General features: G+C 51.1%; 1 protein-coding gene across 4 annotated transcripts in view; it reads right to left on the reverse strand.

Annotated features, from left to right (window-relative positions):
* Positions 1–604: 604 nt before the first annotated feature.
* acaca (acetyl-CoA carboxylase alpha) overlaps positions 605–22,806 on the reverse strand; it is a 51,340-nt gene continuing 29,138 nt past the window's right edge. For all 4 annotated transcript variants that reach the window (XM_084449682.1, XM_084449680.1, XM_084449681.1 and 1 more), the window contains 19 exons: positions 22,595–22,750; positions 21,059–21,283; positions 19,359–19,514; positions 18,934–19,080; positions 18,200–18,469; positions 17,756–17,853; positions 17,428–17,548; positions 17,135–17,245; positions 12,017–12,160; positions 11,725–11,845; positions 10,064–10,160; positions 9,691–9,787; positions 7,381–7,516; positions 7,022–7,199; positions 6,378–6,490; positions 5,205–5,359; positions 2,572–2,742; positions 1,227–1,363; positions 605–1,074 (listed from right to left, as the gene is read on the reverse strand). In XM_084449682.1, coding sequence (XP_084305808.1) covers positions 948–1,074; positions 1,227–1,363; positions 2,572–2,742; positions 5,205–5,359; positions 6,378–6,490; positions 7,022–7,199; positions 7,381–7,516; positions 9,691–9,787; positions 10,064–10,160; positions 11,725–11,845; positions 12,017–12,160; positions 17,135–17,245; positions 17,428–17,548; positions 17,756–17,853; positions 18,200–18,469; positions 18,934–19,080; positions 19,359–19,514; positions 21,059–21,283; positions 22,595–22,750 — 2,760 coding nt within the window. In that variant the 3' untranslated portion in view covers positions 605–947. The remainder of the gene's footprint in view (positions 1,075–1,226; positions 1,364–2,571; positions 2,743–5,204; positions 5,360–6,377; positions 6,491–7,021; positions 7,200–7,380; positions 7,517–9,690; positions 9,788–10,063; positions 10,161–11,724; positions 11,846–12,016; positions 12,161–17,134; positions 17,246–17,427; positions 17,549–17,755; positions 17,854–18,199; positions 18,470–18,933; positions 19,081–19,358; positions 19,515–21,058; positions 21,284–22,594; positions 22,751–22,806) is intronic.

Genomic DNA, 22,806 nt, shown 5'->3' on the forward strand with positions numbered 1-22,806 from the left:
TGTGTGTGTGTGTGTGTGTGTGTGTGTGTGTGTGTGTGTGTGTGTGTGTGTGTGAGAGAGTGTGTGTGTGTGTGTGTGTGTGTGTGAGGGAGTGTGTGTGTGTGTGTGAGTGAGAATAGAGCTAACAGCTGCTACGTCCACCATGGTTTTGTAGCTTGTCTCTGACTGCCCATGGCTGCTCACCCCAGGCCATGTGAGGTGGTGGTGGGGGGGGTGTGAATGGGGGTTCACTCCCTGCATCCTGCTGCTCTCTCCTGCCCTTCCTCGTCTGGTTGAACCCCCATACCCTCCTCCCACCCCCTCCTGCCAGTTACCCCGCCCCCCATTTTCCCGTGTTCGATCATTAATTAAGTGCTCCCATGTCAGGTGTGCAAAACTCTCGCAAACTGACCCCTCCCCTGCAAGCTGCTAGTTCTCCAGATCAAATCCATTAAAACTCTCCCACAACCCCCTTTAAAAAAAAAAAAAAAAGCTGTATTTTTCTGTTTGAAAACTAGCTTCTGTTCTGTGACTTGCATTTTCCTGGTTAAAAGGGCAGGGGGTCTAAATGGCTCTCGAAGTCTCCAGTCTGCCTCCAGTCGTCGTTGTCTTGTGTTCCACCATCATTCCACCGAGTTAAACGTCCAACCATAAAGCGTCCATTTCCAGTTATGTCTTTCCCCAATTATGTATTTTTTTTTTGAGTTGTCAATTGCACTTATATACATAAACGTACATCAACACTAAGACCTATGCATTAATCTGGCCCCGTATGTCTCACCGCTCTCTCCCCTTCAGAATCATTGCCGACCAGTAATAGGCCAGGCTCCGCAGGCCTCCATGTTGGCTCCTCCGGGCCCAGTTTCCAGCCGTTCCCGTGCAGGAGGTTGTGAGGGTGCGTGCCGGTCCTGGTGGGGCGGGCTGGGCTGTACAGTACCAGGGCCGGGCCGGGCTGGGGAGAGCCCGCTCTAGGTGGAAGCCGGGGCGTCCATGGTGGACAGGATGCGAACCACCTCGGCGCGCTGCGTGGGCGAGATGTGCTGGGTCATGTGCACGATGGAGTCCATGGCGACCTCGGGGTTGGTCTGCACCATGCTGGGAGGGGACAGAGACGGAAGGGTCGGGCGGTGAGCTTTACCTTCGAAGCCCCCCCGCTGGGAGTCCGACCGATGACGCCGGCGACACAGGGTTAAACACAGACGCCATCTTAGAAGAGGACGCCCAGAGATGTGTATGTGTGGTCTGACCTGCGGATCTGCTTGAGGATGTGGTCCCGGCGGATGTACTTGATGTTCTCGTCGACGACGGACCTGGCGCCCTCCTCCTCAGCCAGCTGCTTCTCCAGCCACTCAACCACCTCTTCATTACTGTCCCACAGATAGGCCTGCCGTAGGGGGGGGGGGGGGGGGGGGGGTAAATACTCACATCTACCTTTCCTCTATTGGTGGAAAAACAACCAAGCTTATACTGTATTTCAACTTTCCATAAATAAATATAGAGGCCAGAAATAAATAAAGGCCAGAAAACAGTACATTCACTTTTCTCATAACCTTCTGTTTGATCTAGCGTGTTTTGAACCGAGTCAAGAAGAATGCAAAATAAATAAATGAAAATAATAAGAAAAGAGAAAAAAAAAAAAACTTTCATTCCAGAAGTCAAAGAGCGCTACAAAGCCGGGGAGGACTGATGCCTTTTGACTGGGCCTGATAGAGAAATACATATGCATGAGTGTAGCCGTCTCTGATCCCAAACAAAGCCAAGCTGGGGCTTAGGAGGAAGATTGGGGGATGAGAGAGGGTGTGTGTGTGTGTGTGTGGGGGGGGGGGGGGGCTGGTGGCCTTAATGGCCTCATGCCGCTTCATGAGCGCTCGTGCTTGTAGTCCGCGAGAACATTTAATGCCCTTATTAATCATTTTTAATCCGTTTGCTTTTAATTAAGAAACAGCGTGTTGCCCTCCTATCTGCACGTGCCAGGGCTCAGATTAATTGTGGCTTAAGATAGCCGGCCCTGATTGGGGTAATGTTTTAGCTGACTAGGTGGACGCCTCTAAAGATACTCTACCGCTGGCTCCAGTCACCCAGACCTGGGTCCAAATACTATTGGAAATCATTGTTTTGGGCTGTTCCCCCCAAAAAGCAAACCCTTACCCACCTGACACTCCATGAAAAAAGGTGGGCGTCAGGTGGGCTGTTCCCCCCCCCAAAAAAGCAAACCCTTACCCACCTGACACTCTAAAGCAAACGCTAAAAGTACTTGAAAGGATTTAGTATTCAACCCCAGGTCTGAAGTCAACCCTGGCCTACAGCGCTGTATCTGGGTAAAGGCCCTGTCTGGACGCCTCATCACAACCTTGTGTTTGTTCTTCTAGAGTACCTATGCACCACGGCGGGCACCAAATATACGCCTCGTTGATGAGGCTGTATCAGACAGCATGAGTTTATTTATTTATTTCTCTATTTAATTGGCTCCCTGTTAGTTGCTACAAAGTATCACCTACCCTTCCCAGGGTCCACACAGAACACAAGGTTAACAATAATCCACTCTGCACTGTGTACCGGACGTCGGGACACCTTGAAGACCGGCGCGCTCACCTTGACGGCGCCCTCGGCCTCTACGAACCAGCGGCGCAGCATGGCTTGGATCTGGCCGTCCGTCAGCTCTGTGTTGGCCGCCTGGATCTTCCTCTTCACCGTGTCCTCCAGCAGAAGCCGTCGCAGACGCCAGTAGAAGAAGTGACGCGACGTCCGCCAATCCAGGATGTCCTGAGGAAGGCGCACAGACGTTTTGTTTAGTTTATATATATATATATATACCTTTATTTAACCAGGTTAAAAACTCGAGATTAAAATCTCTTTTACAAGAGAATCCTGGCCAAGCGTGGCAGCAACACAGTTTCCAGAAAAAAAGACATAAAGGTTATGATACACAACTAAACATAAAGGTTACGATACACAATGACAACAAAAAACAACAATAACAACCGCTACAACAATGACAACAAATGTTAACAAGACTAGCTCAAAGCGCAAAATCAGTAATAGTTCATATGACGATCAGTTAACAATTACAACTACCAATAGATTGGGTTTCTATAGCCTTTACAGCACTTTTGAATTTGCTTTTGTTGTTGTTGTTTTTTTACAGAAGATGCTTGTCCTTTTCATGAGATGGTGAAATGAGAGTGAAATTAGCTAGTAAGGTGGTCTGTTCTCCATAGGGTTTCTCTCTCAGAGTTGACACGCGATACGCATCTCCTGGGTTCTCTTATTACCTCCGCCCCAGCGACAGCGCAGGCCGAGAGGTAATGTTTTTGGTGGCGTGCGTGCGTGTTTGTCTGTTAGCAGGATTATGCAAAAACTACTGGACCGATTTTCATGAAACTTGGTGGAAGGGTGTAGCTTGGTCCAACTTAGAACACATTCAATTTTGGAGCAGATCTGAAGCACAGGTCGGGTCCACAGGCCGCCATAACACGGCCGGCCATTCATCTCCATTTTTTGAACCAGGATTACGCAAAAACTACCTGACCGATTTTCATGAAACTCGGTGGAGGGGTGTAGCCTGGGCCAACTTACAAAGCCTTAAATTTTGAGAGCAGATCCGAATCATGGGTCAGGTCCATGGGCAAACACAGCCGGACTGGCCATTCACCTCCATTCATGTTTTGGACTATGATATGAAATGAAATATGGAGCAGATTCGAATCATGGGCCGGATCCATGAATGAAAACAAAACTTGTAATGAAGCCCTACCTGCTAGAGACACGGGGTTTGGACTGGGGTGTGCGGGGAGAGCCCAGAGTGCACCCCATTGCCCCCCGCCGGGTGTGACCGAAAGGGGGCACCACAGAGCCGCCCAAATAAAGCCACCCATTCACCTCATCATTTTTTGGACTAGGATTACACAAAATGAAAACATAACTTAGAAGGAAGCCAGCTACCTGTGTGGGGGCGCTAGAGACATGTGGGTTGGACTGGGGTGTGCGGGAGGAGAGCCTGGAGGGCACCGCACTGCCCCCCACCGCCTGTGACCCGAGGGGGGTGCCACAGAGCTGGCCAAATACAGCCACCCATTCACCTCCAGTCATTTTACTTCCACCCCAGCGATTCATCCAATGCATCCAAGAGACGCCCAAACACGGCCCAGACAGCCATTGTAGCTCTGAGCTAAATCTGGTGTATCCATTTTAATGTTCTTGAACATTTTATGTACGTGCACATTGTCCTGTCCAAATAAACTTTTGAACGAATGAATGAATGAATTCACCTCCATTCATTTTTTGGACCAGGATGACACAAAATCTACCAGACTGCTTTTCATGATACTCGGTGGAGAGGTATAGCATGGGCAAATATAGACGCCATTCAATTTTGGCGTGCACAGAGCCACACAATGCATTCAGGGGCAGAGGCCTGTGCTCTCTGAGCACCATTTCTAGTTTATCGTGTTATCTCATACCTTCCGGGGATGGCATTAAGACAAATGTCAAGTGAAATAAAATGTTTCAACGAAAACAGTTCTGAAGATGCTCTTCCGTTTAATGAGATTGTGAATTGACAAGGAAATGAGCTCCGGGTGAATCTAGTCTGGGGTAAAGAGCACCTGCTGTCAGTGTGGTGTGGCGTTCTACACAGCTGCGCCACATCACTCAGATTCCTGCGCTGTTACGAGAGTGTCTAAGAGAGGAAGATGACCCTGAGACCTTCCTCGTTATGTTCTTCTTGACAACTGTGTGTGTGTGTGTGTATGTGGGAGTTGAAAAATGTGTGTGAGAGAGGATGTACGTGAGTGTACGTGTGAGAATGTGTGTGTGTGTGTGAGAGAGAGAGAGAGAGAGGGTGTGTGTGTGTGTGTGTGTCTCCTGTGCCTGCCCCGCGGCTGTACCGTGCTGGGCGAGGTGATGGACCAGGTCATCAGAAGGTAATTATGAAGACACGTCTCCCAGCCTGAGTGAGATTGGAACATTCTATTCCCTAGGCGCGCGCTGACTGCTCCGGCACCAGCCAACCCCCCCCACCCCCCCCGAAAGCCAGGGGGCCGGCTCACTATACTACACTCTCTCACCCAAGTGTGATGATGTCTGGGCTCACGCGGCTTACCGAGAGCCTGTCGCACCCTTGATCTCCACGCGCTCTCCTGATAGGATCGGAGGAATGTTTGGTGGATCACGTTGACGGCGGTGGTGGGTGGATTGGGGGGGGGGGGGGGGGGGGGGCTACTCACGGTGATGACACCCTTCTCCTGCATGCGTCCCGGGGTGTCGTGGAGGTCGGCGAACTGCACGGCCACCTGGTGGTAGATGGGGAGCAGGAACTCCTCGCGCTCCTTCAGTTTGGTCTCCAGCTCCTTCCGCTCGGCGGGGCCCAGCTCCGGGGTGCCTGGAGGAGGAGGAGGGGGAGGTAGGGAGAGGGGGGGATCCCAGTGGGAGGGAGAGAGAGAGAGAGAGAGAGCGATTAGTACCGCGGCACCCCATTGTACAGGCTGTCCCCCGAGTGGCTGGCCCGGCGGTAGTCCTGCCCGCATGGCGGTGCGAGGGGCTTGATGAAGGCCCGCGGTCCCATTAGCTGGACGGCGGCCCCCGGGTGTCCGGAGGCTTGGCCGGCCGCCTCTCAGTAACAGTGTATTGGCTCGGCGTTCTTCCCAGCTCCTGGCGGATGTCAGCCCTGATTGATTTCTGTCAAAACCAATCGGTCAGCCCCTCAGCTTCTGCCCAGGCCTCCTCGGAGCCCAGGGGTAAATCGATAGGTGGGCCAAGAGAGACAGAAGGGCTGCTGATTGATCTGGGCCCTCGGTGATTGACACGTCTCCCCGGGGAGAGAGCAGCGGGGACGATACAATCACCCTCAGATAAAGAACTAGAGTGACAGGAGATTACAGCACGCGTACCCCACCCGATATATTACCATCCCGCAGAGAGACACGGCAGGAAGGTAAAGCAGACACAGATTGGGGGGGGGGAAGGGGGAGAGAGAGAGAGAGAGAGAGAGAAAGGAAAGAGATGCACAGTGAGAGGGAGAGAGAAAAGAGAGCTAGAGACAGAGAGCAAGCGAGCGTGGGAGAGAGAGCGAGGGAAAAAGAACGAGAGAGAGAGAGAGAGAAAGGAGAGACAGAGAGAAAGGAAAGAGATGCACAGTGAGAGGGAGAGAGAAAAGAGAGCTAGAGACAGAGCAAGCGAGCGTGGGAGAGAGCGAGGGAAAAAGAACGAGAGAGAGAAAGAGAAAGAGAGAGAGAAAGGAGAGACAGAGAGAAAGGGAAGAGATGCACAGTGAGAGGGAGAGAGAAAAGAGAGCTAGAGACAAGAGAGCAAGCGAGCGCGGGAGAGAGAGCGAGGGAGGAAGGAGGAGATAGAGGGAGAGAGAACGCGTGCGCGAGGGAGGAACCAGCTGGAGGACCGACCCAGTCTCTCGGCCAGGCCCGTGTAGACGGGGTCCACTCTCCTCATGGTCTTCACCAGGTCCTTCCGCCGAAACTTGATCTCCACCGTTCCCTCCGGCTCCAGCACTCCACCCCTGAGGAGCAGAGAGAGAGAGAGGGAGAGAGAGGTTTTTGTTGTTTAATGAACTAATAATTTTGTGTAATGCTTTGGCAAAATAGATTTTTATCGGTCATGCTAATAAAGCTTATTTGAATTTGAGAGAGACAGACAGAGAGAGACAGAGAGAGAGAGAAAGAGAGAGAGGGAGAGAGAGAGGGAGAGAAACAGAGAGAGAAAAAGAGAGAGGGAGAGAGAGAGAGAGGGAGAGAGGCAGAGAGAGAGCGGCAGAGAGAGAGACAGAGAGAGAATAGAACAGAGGACATCGTTAGAGCACAGAGCACAACAGTGAGGCTGCAATCAAAAGGCGCCTTTTTGGAAGTTCCTGGCGCTCTCCTTCTAATAGTTTCCTAAGGAGCGGCGTGCTCGGGCGTCGCGTGAAAGCATCCTCAGGCCATTGATATAAATGTATTATTGTTCAGCGAACACGACCACCTGAACAGTGACAGGGACTCTTGGGAGACGCAGTATACTTTTGGAGCCGGTCGTCGGTGGAGGGGGTACTCACCGGCTGTCCTTATCGGCGTACATCTCCATGTGGCGGGGGTTGATGGTGGGGTCGATGACCACCCAGGAGCCCCCCCTCAGTTCAGCCTGGGGGGGGATGTAGACCAGGACGGGCTGCCTGTACTCCCTCAGACCGTCCACGATGTAGGCCCCGAACTTCAGCACCTGGTCGTACATGTCTGTCGACAGGGGGCGCGGGTCCAGGTCGTGAGCCAATTGCAATTCAAAATATTCCACACTTTTTTTTTTTTTTAATTCGGATCCTATTTTTCGGCCCGCAATGATTTTTCCATGAGCAGATCAGTCATTATTGAGATGGAGTGCTGGAATGAAACCCTCCACATGCTGATTGGTCGATACCTTTCATGCCTCCGGAGAAGCCCCTCCAGTTGGCGAACACCATGAGAGGAAGGCCCTCGCGGTTCAGGTCCTTGATGGCCTGGGCCGTCTTGAAGGCGGAGTCTGGGAACCACACCTGGCCAGCCTGCTGGATGATCTGTCAACACAAGCACAACACGGGGTTGGCAATCATGATGTGTGTATGCACGTGTGTGTCCACGTGTGTGTGCGCATGTGTGAGAGAGAGAGAGACAGAGAGACACACACACACACACACAAGGCATGCAAACTGGTTAGGGGTGAAAAAGGTGAGAAGGATGTGTGAGCAGAGAAAAACATCTTCTAGGGGGGGCGGGGGTATGGAGGGATTTTTTTTCATTAGCTACAAAATGTAAATAAAAAAATAGATAAATCAATTGTATTTTTTTTACATTGAACAAAATAAAGTTCAAAGTATTAATTTAGTTTGGGGCGCCTGTGGCTCAGGAGGTAGAGCAGATCGTCCAATGACCGTAGGGTCGGCGGTTCGAATCCCGAATCTTCCTGTCCACATGTCGAAGTGTCCTTGTGCAAGTACCCCGAATTGCTCCCAATGAGCAGATTAGCACCTTGCATGGCAGCTACTGCGTGTGTGTGAGTGAATGAGAGGCCACTGTGAAGCTCGTTGGATATAAAGCACTATATAAGTGCAGTCCATTTACCATATTAAGTGCAATGTAGACTTACCTATAATATACTCACATTTACTAAGGAAATTAACAAAATGGCAGCCCCACCACAACTATGGACTGAATTAGCTACTAGTCCATGTAGTGAATTAGCTACTAGTCCACGTAATGAATTAGCTACTAGTCCTAAAACGTTAACATACAGAGACGAGTCACATCTCTAAATGAATCCATTCCGCTTTCATTGCGTGAGAACAGCCAAGTCTCTGAATATCCATACCAGGTTTTGCTCGTTACCCTGCAGTGAGAGAAACGCAGCAAGCAGCTGAGCGATCGGCGGAGAGTGGCAGGCAAAATAAATGGAATTTGAGATTAGGAAAAGTGGGGGGAGAAAACGTATATCTTGAAATTAATGAATACTGTATGACGACCAACTACATTTAGGGGAATGACCCCGGGCTGGCAGGGGGGCTACTTTTTGGGATTTCAGTTGATCTCCATGTAGGTTTGTGGCTGAAACGCACCTCCATGCAGCACTGTAGCAAATGCTTGTTTTGTTACAAACTGGGCCGGCGCTGTTCTGTGACCAGCCAGTTGATTGGCTCAGTTTGACTTGCTGTCTTTTTACTGACTGTCAATGTACGCGCACACAGATCCTAACACGCATCCACAGTATCAGATCTGTCAATGTACGCGCACACAGATCCTAACACGCATCCACAGTATCAGATCTGTCAATGTCTGCGCACACAGATCCTAACACGCATCCACAGTATCAGATCTGTCAATGTCTGCGCACACAGATCCTAACACGCATCCACAGTATCAGATCTGTCAATGTCTGCGCACACAGATCCTAACACGCATCCACAGTATCAGATCTGTCAATGTCTGCGCACACAGATCCTAACACGCTTCCACAGTATCAGATCTCCGCGCTCCATTGGCCCAATCCCAATGTCCACATGCACCGGATTTATTGTCTTTCGATGCAAGTCACTTTGACAGGCAGGCTCTCGACCCCCCCCCCCCCCCACACACACACACACGCACACACACGCACACACACGCACAAGCACACGCACGCACAAGCACACGCACACAAACAAAAACATTTCTCATCGGATCTGCACGAATCACATAAGTGACCTATTTTTGATTCAAAACGGCGAATTTCGTTTGCATGCATGCCTGACTAGGGATGAGACGGTATGGATTTTTGCATTACGGTACGGTATCTAGTTACACGGTACGGTTTACGGTATTTCACGGTATACGGTATTTCACCTCCCCAACCAACACACATAAAAAAACAAGTATTTTAAAAAAAACAAGTATTTTACTTTGAAGGAAAACAGCTTTATTGAACATTAGTGTGTCAGTTTATTAATAGCAATCTTATATTAAATTACAAAATTAACTGTTGCAAGCAATTTGAAATGTGAAGTTTCGGCAGCGCATTATTGTGTAATACCGTAAACGTAATACCGTGAACACAGGGAATGTCACGGTTCTAATACCGTGGACATTTTATACCGCGGTTCACGGTTTTACGGTAAACGTCTCATCCCTATGCCTGACAGACGCACGCACGCGCACACACACACACACACGCACACGCACACGCACACGCACACACACACACAGTGTTAGAGTAGTGTACCTTGGCCTCTGAGTCCAGGTTGGCCGGATCGGCCGGGATCGACAGCTCCACCGATCTGGTTTCCACAGCAACCACTCCGGTGGGGATGCCGCCCAGCCTGCCAGAGAGGGTTCACTCGTCAATGAGACAGGCCACACAGCCCGGCGGCAGGTCAGAGGTCAGGGGTCAATGGGCAGGGTTAAGATAGGTCAGTGGTGTCGTGGGTGTAAAGTAAGTACAATCTGTGCTTCGGAAAGCTGCAATGCACTATACTATGCATGTGTCATATTCACTACAGGGGGCTGGGTGGAAATACTAGGCTTAACCCAGGGACTACTGTGTGTGTGTGTGTGTGTGTGTGTGTGTGTGTGTGTGTGTGTGTGTGTATGCTTACCTGGCTCTGCCTACCACCACACTCTGAGCCCATGGCTGCATGATCTCCATGAAGGAGCCGTGATCAAAGAACCCATTCTGCCACACACCCTTAGGAGCTGCAGGGAGAGAGAGAGGGAGAGAGAGAGAGAGAGGGAGAGAGAGATAGGGGGGGGGGGGGGGAGAGAGAGAGGGAGAGAAGGGGAGAGAGAGGGAGAGAGAGAGAGAGAGAGAGGGGGGGAGAGAGAGAGAGAGAGAGAGAGGGGGGGAGAGAGAGGGAGAGGGAGAGGGAGAGGGAGAGGGAGAGGGAGAGGGAGAGGGAGAGAGAGAGATAGGGGGGGGGAGAGAGGGAGAGAGAGAGAGGGAGAGAGGGGGAGAGAGAGGGAGAGAGAGAGAGAGAGGGGGGGGAGAGAGAGAGAGAGAGAGGGAGAGGGAGAGAAAGGGGGGCAGAGAGGGAGCAAGAGAAAATGAGAGAGGGTTGAGAAAGAGGGGAGCACAACGAGTGAGAGAAAATAGATTATCTCCAGTATTACCAGTATTATGGCAGTTAACACAAACACCCATTTCTGCAAATTAGAAACGCGACCGTTCCCCAATTTGGCTGAGCGGTACATTCGTCCCTGCAGACTCCCCCGTGCACCGCGCTCCCCTGTCAGACGCACGCGTCGGGAACGTAGTGTATTTTCCCGGGGATCTTGGCAGAGACCATGATAGATGGCGTGCGCAAACAGCCGAGCTCAGCTCTTCTGCAGCGCGGCAGAGTGGGAGAGACGGGCCCCCGTCTCCGAGGTTACCATTCAATTAAGCCGGCCCACTCGTCACGACTGAAGACGCGGGCCGGCTCCCGGCGCCGCCCCCCCCCACCCCCAATCTCTCTCCCCCTGCCCAAAGTGGTAATTACACTGATATGGAATCGGCCGGGGGGCCCCGACCCCTGTGTAAAACATGAACCATCCATTCCGCCGCTATCTCTCCAACCGAGCGGCGCCGGCGCCGGGGCCCCTGGCTCAGACCGCCCGTCTCCCCCGAGTGTCGGGATGAGGAATCTCCTCCCCCTACGGCCGCCGCCCGCCGCAGTCATGAATGAGCTTAACCTCCGACCCCAATGATATCAGCCTGCAGCCGCCCTTTGGCTACTGTGTCGTTTGGAGGTAGATGTGGGGCGTTACCCCCCCCCCCCCCCCCAACCTCAGATCACACATCTGCCTCCACAAATGACACCGTAATCAGGGGTAGTGTATGAGGGGCTGCTGTCTCATACCTGCTGAGCCAGCACTTAGGCTGGATTAATATGACTCAGAGTGAGCGATTAAGATGATGCGGAGAGAAAGAGAGAGAGAGAGAGAGAGAGAGAGAGAGAGAAAGAGAAAGAGAGAGAGGGGGAGAGGAAGAGCGAGAGAGAGAGAGGGAGGGGGAGAGAGAGAGAGAGAGGGGGGGAGAGAGAGAGAGAGGGAGAGAGAGAGAGAAAGGGAGAGAGAGAGAGAGAGAGAGAAAGGGAGGGGGAGAGAGAGAGAGGGAGGGGGAGAGAGAGAGAGAGAGAGAGAGAGAGAGAGAGAGACACAGAGAGAGCCGTTATCACACTATGACGGTGGGAATAGATAATAGTCCTTTACAAGTAGTTAACAATGATAATCTAGATGGATTTAAGACATGTTGGGGGGGGGTTCCAGAGGAGCCACTCACTCTGGCTGGGGCGCCCTGCCAGCATCCAGCGAGGGTCGTAGGGGGTCTTGGTCGGCACAAACTCCACTGGCCGGTCTATGGGGTCCTTGCTGTTGAGGATGGGCACTGGACTGGATGAACACTGGAAGGTTGGAAGGAAGGAAGGAAGGAGGGAATTTGCATATATATATATATTTGTATATATTTTGTATTTTTGTAATACAGTGCATATTTGCAGAAGAGACCTTGCTCTTAGAGCTGTCTAAATAAAAGGTTAAATAAAATAAAAAAAGTGGGTGAATAAAAGGTTTACCTTGGGCATGTAGGAGAGCCAGTGCAGCAGGGTGAACACGCCCTCGAAGTCGTCACACACGGTGCTGTGGGTCACGCCGTTGTTGTGCATGATCTGCACCCCGCCTAGCTGGTTGTTGGAGGTGTACACCTCTCTGCCCAGCACCTGTGGGGGGGGGGGGGGGGGGGGGGGGGCAGACACACACACCAGATTGAAGCCAGGCCACCTCCTGACCGGTAAGGGACAACTCCCAACGAGACAGCCGTTTCAACGATTATAGGATGCCCTGCAGAACTATAATGCACACACACTATAGGCCACGCTGCAGAAAGCATCTCGGGCAGTAAAAGTCTATAGTGATACTATAGTGAGTCTGTCGGACTGTAGAAGCCATGTTCCTGGGAGGGTGGTGGGGAGAGTGAGTGTGGTGGTCCATCCCTATGGGCAGTCACCACGGCTGGGGATGGAGAGTGTTGTCACAGGGCCTGGGGCCCCTTGGTGGACCCCCGATCAATAGGACCCCACACACACGGACACACACACACACACAAGGGGACAGGGAGCCTGCCGCTCAGGGCCCGAAGCCTCGTCGATACAGTCGATGACCGGGGCCAGGGATCAGTGTATCAGCTTGGTGGCTCTCTCGCTCTGCTCCTCTCCTCCTCAGGGTTATTTGTAACCTCCAGAGTGAATTAATACCTGCGCCTTCTCCTCCCCGACACTCCATTCACTCACACTATCGACAGGCGGCGTGACAAAGATCTGCCCGCCCTGGCTCACACCGCCCTGGCTCACACACGCGCGCACACACACACGCACAAGCGCACAGACACACACACACAGACACACACACACACGGTGACTGGCCAGTGGAAGAGAATGCCCGTGTGTGTGTGTCTGTACTGGTTTATCGTGCGTCTCTCAGGGTGCGAGAGGCTAATGAAGGATGGCACAGAGGCCACTGAACTCATTTTGCCGTCCAAACTGCTGCTGTGACCCCCCCCCTCCCCCACCCCCCCACCGCCCCAGGAACCAACAGCGGGTGTTCGGGCGGCGTACGGCGGAGGGGAGGGGTTGGGAGGGGGCATGGTTCGGTAAAACACAGAGAGGAGCTCGTTCATCACTCTCAGCTTTCACCTCTTCAGCCATCATTTACTTTCTTTATTACCATTAATGGTTATGTCCCCCACTACAAATCTGGAGCACTCTCCTAAAGCTGTCAGGACGGCCTGCGGCCCCAGGAAGCATTGCAGTCACCTTGACAGGCAGGAGAGCCTGCTACCCTCCCTGAGCCACCAGCCAGGCCCGGCTTCATTAAGATTCACCAGGAGAGACTGAGAGAGAACAGAAGAGAGAGAGAGAGAGAGAGAGAGAGAGAGAGAGGGAGAGATAAAGAGGGAGAGAGAGATAAAGAGGGAGAGAGAGAGAGAGAGAAAGAAACAAAGAGGGAGAGAGAGAAAGGAAGAGGGAGAAACCGAGAGAGCAAAGAGAGGGAGAGAGAGAGAGAGAGAGAAATAGAGAGAGAGAGAGAGAGAGAGAGAGAGAGAGAAACATAGAGGGAGAGAGAGAGAAAGGAAGAGGGAGAAACCGAGAGAGAAAAGAGAGGGGGAGAGAGAGAGAGAAGGAGAGAGAGAGAGGAGAGAGAGAGAAACAAAGAGGGAGAGAGATAGAAAGGAAGAGGGAGAAACCGAGAGAGAAAAGAAGAGGGGGAGAGAGAGAGCGAGAGAGGGAGGGAGAGGGAGAGGGGAGGAGGATAGGGGGTATTAGACTGAAACGGCCCACTGGGGTACATGTGCCTGTAGTTACCATCCAGCCACTGTACAATCTGAGAGATTTCCAGCTGTGAATGAGATAATGGTCTCTGGGTGACCGTCTACCCCTTCACTGGGTTTTAGTTAGTCAGCCCATCTACAGAGAGAGGATATAACCTATGATATACCTAGATACAGTATGAGGATATATCCTATGATATACTTATATATATGAGGATATATCCTATGATATACCTATATACAGTATATGAGGATATATACTATGATATACTTATATATATATATATATATATGAGAATATATCCTATGATATACCTATATATCTGAGGATTATATATGAGGATATATCAGGGTTTCCGTTAGAGAAAATCGGTACCGGTCAATGTGTCCGGGAAGATTAGACTTTTCCGGACAAACTGGAGAAATTCCGGTCATTATATAATAATAGAATATTAGGCTTATTATAGGTGTTTGTCGCGGTGATTGGCCGTTGTGTAGCTTATATATGCCATTTATTGTCTTATTTCGCATCCGTATGATTAAATGTGTGATAGGCTGTCATGATTCCATGCGCTAGGCCGATATGGAATTGCACAGCCACAAAAATATTCACCTTTGAATTGCGACTGTAGGCTAGAACATGAATGTTTATTTCAATTGCATGAATCGGATTTGAGGACGTAGGCTAATTGGTTTGGGATTCGCGACAGTAATATGTGTTTACTAATTTCTCTTTCCAGTTTTAGCCTACCCTTTTTTATCAATAAAACAGCATCATTATAACCAAGGACATCTCAGTAGGCTATGAGGATGAGGAGGACATAACTGTTGAGAAACAACTGATGGGCGGGCTGGGCTGAATAAAGAAATGCCACAATGCATGACTAGATATATAACATTTTTATTTAAAAGTGCAAGAGGCAACATGTAGGCTTCTCTTAACATTTTAATTTAAGGCCTACGGCTGCGCTGATTGGAATTCATAGGCTAGGCCTATAGTCTAATTTCGGCCTTTTATCAGATAGGCTAAAATAGGACAAAACTCTGAAAATAAATATAGCCTACTTAAATAAAGTGTAAGAACTTACAACGTGCATAGGCTAATTTCCATTCTATATTAATAGGCCTTTCCATTTTAGCCTCAAGCTCCATACCTCAATCAGGCTCGCTTGCTATGGTGGCCCGCTAGCCTAGGCTATAGGCAGGTTTATCTATGGTGGCCTGCTAGCCTAGGCTATAGGCAGGTTTATCTTACGGCTGTTTTTTCATCACACAGGCCTACTAGCCAATAGCCTACACATTAACGGAACAAAATGAATTGGCCTATTTGTTTTTTTATATTCAAAAGGAATCATAATATATGGAAATGTAATTTTAGCCTATTGTAGGCCCAATACAATTAGGGGGAATTATTTTGTCCGGACATTACGACCGGAGAGATTTTAATATATCGGACTTCAACAGATTTTTCCGGACAAAAACCGGTAATTACCGGCTAACGGAAACCCTGGGATATATACTATGATATACCTACATATATGAGGATTATATATGAGGATATAACATATGATATACTTAGATATATGAGGATATATCCTATGATATACCTATATAATATATCAGGATATATACTATGTGAGCCTATGTGCATTCTTCTGCCTCATATTTCTGCTGGAAACCCCACCACCATTTTGGAAAAATGAACAAATTCATAATTTAGAAGAAGCTGTACTTTGACTGTACAGACAACTCCTCTACTGTATGGAAGTCCCTGTGCTGCACCTCTGGAATCCAGTCAGAATAGCAAGACAGCGACTCATGTACATGCGCACGCACACACACGCACGCACGCTCACAGGAACGCTTCCAGCCAAATCTGCAAATGGAAATGTGCATGTTGTGTTTTGTCATGCGGCGATTTGTCATGTAATTTGGAATGGAGTCATGTTAATACAGTGACAGGAAGGAGGAGGGAGAGAGAGAGAGGGACAGAGACGGGGGGGGTGGGGGGCAGCGCTGGCGGAGCGCACACACACACACACACACACACGAGAGAGAAAACAATCTGCCTCAGCAAAACTTTTCATTCTGATTGGTGACAAATGATATGGGTGTCCTTCTCAGGCGCCACAGCCTTGGGCGTCACGCTATTTCTATGCAAATAACAACTTCATGCCTCTCTCTCCATTACACTGGGGGAACGCTGGGGGGGGGGGGGGCTCTACCACTGAACAAGGGAGGAGGAAGAGGAGGGGGATGAGGGAGAAAGGGGGAGAGAAGGGGGAGGAGGAGGCCTGATCGCCGAGCTGGGAAAAAATGTAGAGAGAGAGAGAGAGAGAGAGAGAAACGCAAGATCCCAGACACCGTTATGATTTGAAATGTCTGATTTGGACACGACGCCGTCGCTCCCGCCATCCCTAGGAGTCAGACGGAGACGCCCTTTCTGTTGACTTTGTGGGGAGCACCCATTGGTCAGCGGGGCTTTCCCTTCAGTTCCAGCGCATACACAGAGCCCAAAGACACCCAGACAGACGAGGCCAAGCCCTTCAGTTCCAGCGCGTACACAGAGCCCAAAGACGCACAGACAGACGAGGCCAAGCCCTTCAGTTCCAGCGCGTACACAGAGCCCAAAGACGCACAGACAGACGAGGCCCCTCCCATCAACCACTTGCCCTCTCTCGCCGAAATTAACTACAAAATAAATGACACGACCGACTAATACATATTAATCGAGGAATAGCATATTAAAATGCAGATGCGTTAATTGCATGAACTAAGGGACAATCTATTTGGGTCACAGGCGACAGCACATGGTGCACAACCAGAGCACGTTAACGTCTTGTCAAAAAGCCAACAAAAAAAAACCCAGGTCAATCAAAAGAAAATTCCCTTAACGCTGTCTTTCAAGAGCTTAATTTAACAGGGCGCGCTCCGGAGTGGGGAAGGCTACAGCGGGGTCTCCTGCGCCACAGGACCAAGACCAGGACTGCACGTCAACAGCAGCAGCCTTCGCGTTACGTGGCCGTGTGTGAGGGGATACCTAAGGACGGCCGAAACCACGGGAACTTTTAAGCGAGATCTTAAGACATACCTTTTTAATCTCGCTTCCATCATGTAGTTTTACCTATAGTAATTTCTTTTTTTCTTTTTTTTTTTTAAATACTCACTTTTAATTTTGTATTCTCTTACTTTCTATTCTCTTTTACCATATATGATTTCTTTCTTTTTTTCTCTTATTTTTTATCTATTTTCACTGTTTTTAATTTTTCTCTAAAGCACTGTGTGCTACATTTGTTTGTATGAACAGTGCTACAGTATAGAAATAAAGTGGACTTCTCAAACGTGACTGGTCCCTGCGTGGCCTCACCTTGTTGAGGGCCCCGGCCCCTGTCAGGATGATGTGAGAGTTCTCCACCTGGATGGTCCTCTGGCCCAGCCTGACCAGGTAGGCCCCGATGCCGATGGCTCGACACGTGACCTGGGCAGAGACAAGAGGATGGCGAGGGCCCGGTTAGGCCCCTTAGGCCCCTTTCAAACTAACCTCATAAGTTACCACGTAGTGAGCTATTGTGTCTTGTGTGTGCTGTGCCTTTGTTTATTCTGTGTTGTCAGTCTGTCTGTGCCGTTGGCGCGTGTGTGTTTGGCGCGTGTCGAGCGTACCAGGTTCATGGTGATGACCTCCTCGTAGGCCAGCGAAGACTCCCCGGCGATCATCCCCGAGCCCTTCAGGTTCTCCACGCCCAGCCCCTCCTCCTTCCCGATGATGTCGGTGATCTTGTACCTGCGGGAGGAAAAGCTCCAGTCAGACCCGGGACCCCCCACGCCATCCTTCTCTCCTTCGTCCTCTGGCCGTTGGCGTGTGGTCGCGCGCAGGCCGTCGCCCTCTGCACGGTTAGCGGCCGGCTGTGGATACGGGGGTTTTGGGGGGGGGGGGGACGCGGTGTCTGGGGGGGTGAGCTCGCGCTGGGGAGGTAATAAACGGTCTCACCTGGACTCTCCCTCGTCCTCCACGTGTTCACAGTGGACAGAGTTGAGGGCGGAGACCTTTTTATAATCCTGAGGGGTCAGGTACAGGTACTTGAAGCCCTGAGGAGAGAGAGAGAGAGAGAGACAGACGGTTCTGGTTCAGCCCACAGGGGAGAGGAGGACTACTGATATAATTCTGCAACGGAAAACCCAAATGCGCATCTGATGACCTGCAGTTGCTTTTGTACCGTCGAATGAAATACCGTCAAATCGAGGGTGCATTCTATTTTGAATTTTAATTCGATTTAACTCTTCGTTTAAAGAGGGTTTAGTCTATTGGTACCTAGTCTATTGGGTACCTAGGTTTCTTTTACAGAGACCTCAGGGTCTGTGACCCCCCCCCCCGGTCAGGCTCCATCTGTTGCCCAGGCGATGCCCCCCCCGTGCCACCCTGATGCCGGCTGACCTTGTAGGGGTCGGCGGGGTCCTGCCAGGCCACGTGAAACATGTGTCGGATCTCCTCCGCCAGGCCGATGCGGGCGCCGCTGTTGGCGGCGATGTAGACGCGCGGGATGCCGCTGGCGCGCGACATCTCCGACGCCTGCAGGAACAGCACGTCCTCCTGAGGCCCGAACGAGCCGATCTTGTGCGTGATGTCGTTGCTGATGACGACGATCTCGCGGCCGGTCGGGTACTCCGGCGTCCGCAGGGTCATGCGCCAGGCCACCATGCCGATCTGGGGGGACGACACGCGCACACACACACAGAGACACACACACACACAAAGACACACGGAGACAGAGGCACACGCAGACACAAACACACACACAGAGGCACACGCACACACACACACACACACACACACACACACACACACACACACACACACACAGGCACACACACAGACACACACACAGACACACACACCAGTGAATACCAGTTGGTATATTGGAAAGGAATCCTGTTGTACTCCTAAGCCTCACGATAACCTGGCAAACAGCCAGACCACAATCCTGCCAAAGGAGCACAGAGACACCTACAGGACACGAACGGAACCTCACGTCTCAACGGAGAGACAAAAGAACCTGGAGCTCGGTATGAAAAATATGTGAGCCGACACTAATAAATGTGAATCTTCTCTTGTATCAGATTTCAGTTCCGGTGTCTGTGGCGCTGCATGCGAGCCAGGACCCCCCTCACCTCGTTGCCCCCCGGTAGGCGGTTCATCTGCACCAGCTGCCCCTGTGGGTCCAGGACCAGCTCGGTGAAGGTCAGCAGCTCGGAGGGTAGGGGGCACTTGGGCAGGTGGGCGTGAGCCTGGCTGGAGTGCCACAGCTTCTTCAGGGCCTGGGCAGGGAGGGGTCAGAGAACAGGGGTGAGGGCACTGCTGCTTTCACAACAAAACAATAATCAACCTTTTTTTTGGGGGGGGGGGGAGGGAGTGATTGACACAAGTAGCTGAGCAGGAGCAGGAAGGGGTTAAGGGCCCAAAGGCAGCCATAGGCCAGTTTAACCAGTAACTGTCAAGCAGCTAGGACAAGACCGCCCCCCCCCCCCCCCCCCCCCTACCTCCGGCGGTACGCTCCAACAGGCACGTCCGCCGCCAGGGCCGCCCGCGCTCCTACCTGTCTGAACATCTCGGGGAAGTCATAGACGTAGGTGGTGCCCAGCGACTGGGCCTGGAAGCGCTTGGACTGCAGCAGGTCCTTGGTGACGTAGGGCGTGTTGATCAGCATGCCGTGGAGAGGACCCTGCTTGTCCCCGTAGGCCTGGAACATGATCTGGACAGAGGAGGGAGGGAGGGAGAGAGAGGGGGAGAGAGAGGGAGGGAGAGAGAGAGAGAGAGAGAGAGAGAAGAGAGGAGAGAGAGAGAGACTCGGGTCACTCGCTGCTAACACACACACACACACATAAACGACAGACCCTCTCTGAGAACACGCCGAGGCGAGGACAGACAGCTTCTGCTCACGTGAGAACGGTGAGCGCGGGTGTGGTGACCGGGCCGCCGCCGCAGCGGTCGTTACCAGCCTTTACCGTCAACCGGGCCTCCGCGACCTGACATGTTCCTCCACCGTCCTATCAGCCGCGAGCGTTTCCGTCCCATTAGGCGCTTTCAGGCGCCGGGCGGGCCGAGCGCCATCAGGGTCACACAATAGGAGTCCTTTATGGAAGAAAGGAGGAGCCCATCTAGCGAGCCGAGCCATTGAGACGTGTTGGCGGGTTTGGGCGCGTCTGGGGCCCGGGGACGAGCCGCCCCCGCCGGAGGCTGCAGTCAAGTGTTAATGAATATGACTGAGCACAATGCTCAGTCCTCACTGAGCCACGTCTAGACGCTCCGGAATAGAAAACGCATTAAACACTCCTCTCATATTCAGCGCCTTGAAACTAATAAGGCAGCCGCCCGAAAGAAACCAAACGGCGAGCGTGTCATGTCATTATTCCTTGCTCCGCCGCCGTCCACCTACGGCCGTAAGCGGTGGTTCTTCTGAGGCAGCGTGTGGGCTCTGCCAGTGGTCTGGAGCAGAGGCGGTTTTGAGAACGTAACGGGTGTGATGACTGGGCCCGGTCACCTCCGGATCTCTGGGAAGTGCTCTTTGGTCTAGCGGGAGATTCAGCACTCTGAGATATGATCAATGAAAAGTGCTTTATAAATAATAAATAAAATGAATTATTTTTATTATTATTATTATTATTATATTGGGTGTAATATATATATATATATATATATAAACTTTATTACAGGCTCGTAGCCCACATAGTAAATGTGGGAATATATATATACATACACATATTCTATATATATATATATATATATATATAACACATATTCTATATATATATATATATATATATATATATATATATATATATATATATATATATAAATATATATATATATATTTGGGTTCCCATGTACAGTAGAAAGTCGGTGTTTTGATTCCAATCCCACACAACTGTTACACTACTGCCTCTTGAACGATGGAACTTTTTCCCGGGATGGAATGACACAAGATGACCTGTCACTTACCTGTTGACCTGAAAAAGGGGAAACATGTGTGATCATCAGTCATGAGCTTGTCCACCAGACCAGGGGCGGAACATCACTCCACGGACCCCAGCACCTTTTCAAATATACCCATTTACTGACAAGACTCATAATATCATAACCATACCGCTAAACCAAACAAACAGCAAAAGTTTGGCTCTTCCCTTAAACGGTGCATTTTGGGAGGAGCTGAGTGAGGCCACGCCCCCGGCCTGTGAGTGGGTGAGGGGAGGGAGGAAGGGGGGGGGGGTTTGTTGACGAGCGAGCGCGGCCCCCCACCTGTCGGTCCTTGGGCCCCACCGGTCCGGTCCGCGCGTCGGTGACCTCCTTGTACAGGCTGATGTCCAGGTAGTAGCCCGACTCGTTGGTGAGGAACAGGCGGATGGGGATCTGCTTCCCGGTGGGCGTCAGGCGGATGTTGATCTTCAGCTCGGCCTGCAGGACGCGCAGCTTCCACAGCCGGCTGCCGTAGCGCATCACCATGGAGCGCACCGACTCCTCGATCTGCGGAGGGGAGCCTGTTTAGACGCGCTTTCAAAATGCGGACGATCGGATCGCAAGTGGACAGCGAGACACGTGGTCGTTTACACCTGCGTCTATCATGCTCCTCCAAATGGGAGTTTGTCCATGGCTTTAGACCATGGGTTACCAAACTCCATCAATGTGGGCCTCCCCTCTGAAAACAGTGACACACCCGCACCCCCCCAACCCCCCAAATTTGTCCATTATGCAAGGCAGCGTTAGCTAGCCCATAACGTTACACAGCGAAGTTAGCTCGGTGGCACCTGTTGCTAGTTAACGATATGACGTTTTCACACAATACATTCATGCCTGCGGGGGGAGGCTCTCTCTGCACTATCCACACATTTAGTACACATCTCTCCCATTATTTATTTCGATCTTCTGACCTTTAAAATCACGTTTCGTTCATAAAAACCATAGACATTGGGGCCCCCAGGGGAGATCCGCCTCACAGTTTGGGAATGCCTGCTCTAGACATACAGTATGTACTTCAACCTGTAACTGTTTTTAATTATTATTATTGTATATTGCATTTGTTTTGTTGATTTGTGTCTCTGTGTTATCGGGGTGTAGTCAGTGTGTCATCACTGTAAATGAGGGAAACTTCAGTGTTTCACGAGTATAAATAAACATTTGAAATGAAATGACCACCTATGTACTGTAACCATAGTAACTCACTCGCTCCTGCCTGCGTGTGTCGCACAGCTGTTCCACGTAAACAAATCAATAATCAGTCAGTTTGACTTCGGGCAGATTTTTTTAAAGTGCGCATGAAAGCAACTGAAGACGTTTGAAAAACGAATGTACATAGTAGGACTATTCCAACTGCTTTGACTGATGGGACAAGAAATTTGCGACTTGCAAAAGAGTGCAGGCTAAGGGGAAAAAGGAGAAACATTATCCTGCATTGATAATGTGTTTCCCTGTTACGTCTTTGTCGGGGACACTTCAGGACGCGTTAGCATTTAGACTTCTAAAGATTTGTGGTCAAATGCGTCCCAGACCCCCTCGGTAAGTGGTTTGAGGAAACATTTCACAAAACGTTTTGCTGGCTGTTTACACTCGTATTTAGCGCTGTCCACTTTGAATCCGATCGTCCAAAACGCGTTCTAAAACCAAGTCTGAACGAGGTCAGAGAGTGAGGGGGGTGCGCTAGGCCTGCACCCCGGCGCCCGTAGCGAGCGCCGAACGAGGGGAGAACCGTCACAGGGGGGGGGCTCATGCGGCGCCGTCCCGAGCGCTGTTTCGCGACTTCCTCTCTGTCGGGACGGACCCTGGGGCGGCGCCACTGACCTTGGAGGGGTCCATGATGACGGTGGGGACGAAGTTGAGGAAGATGTGGTTGCAGTCGGTGCGCACGGTGGTGTTGTTGAAGGCCACCTCCAGCTCATCCATGGCCTCCAACAGCAGACGCTCCGCCTCGTTGTGGAGGTACTCGAACGACGCCTCCTGGTGATGAGGCAGGACCAGGCCATGGGTCAGACGAGAGGGAACGCTAAACACTC

Source organism: Borostomias antarcticus, assembly GCF_949987555.1.
Source record: "Borostomias antarcticus genome assembly, chromosome: 15".
NCBI classification, from domain to species: Eukaryota; Metazoa; Chordata; class Actinopteri; order Stomiiformes; family Stomiidae; genus Borostomias; species Borostomias antarcticus.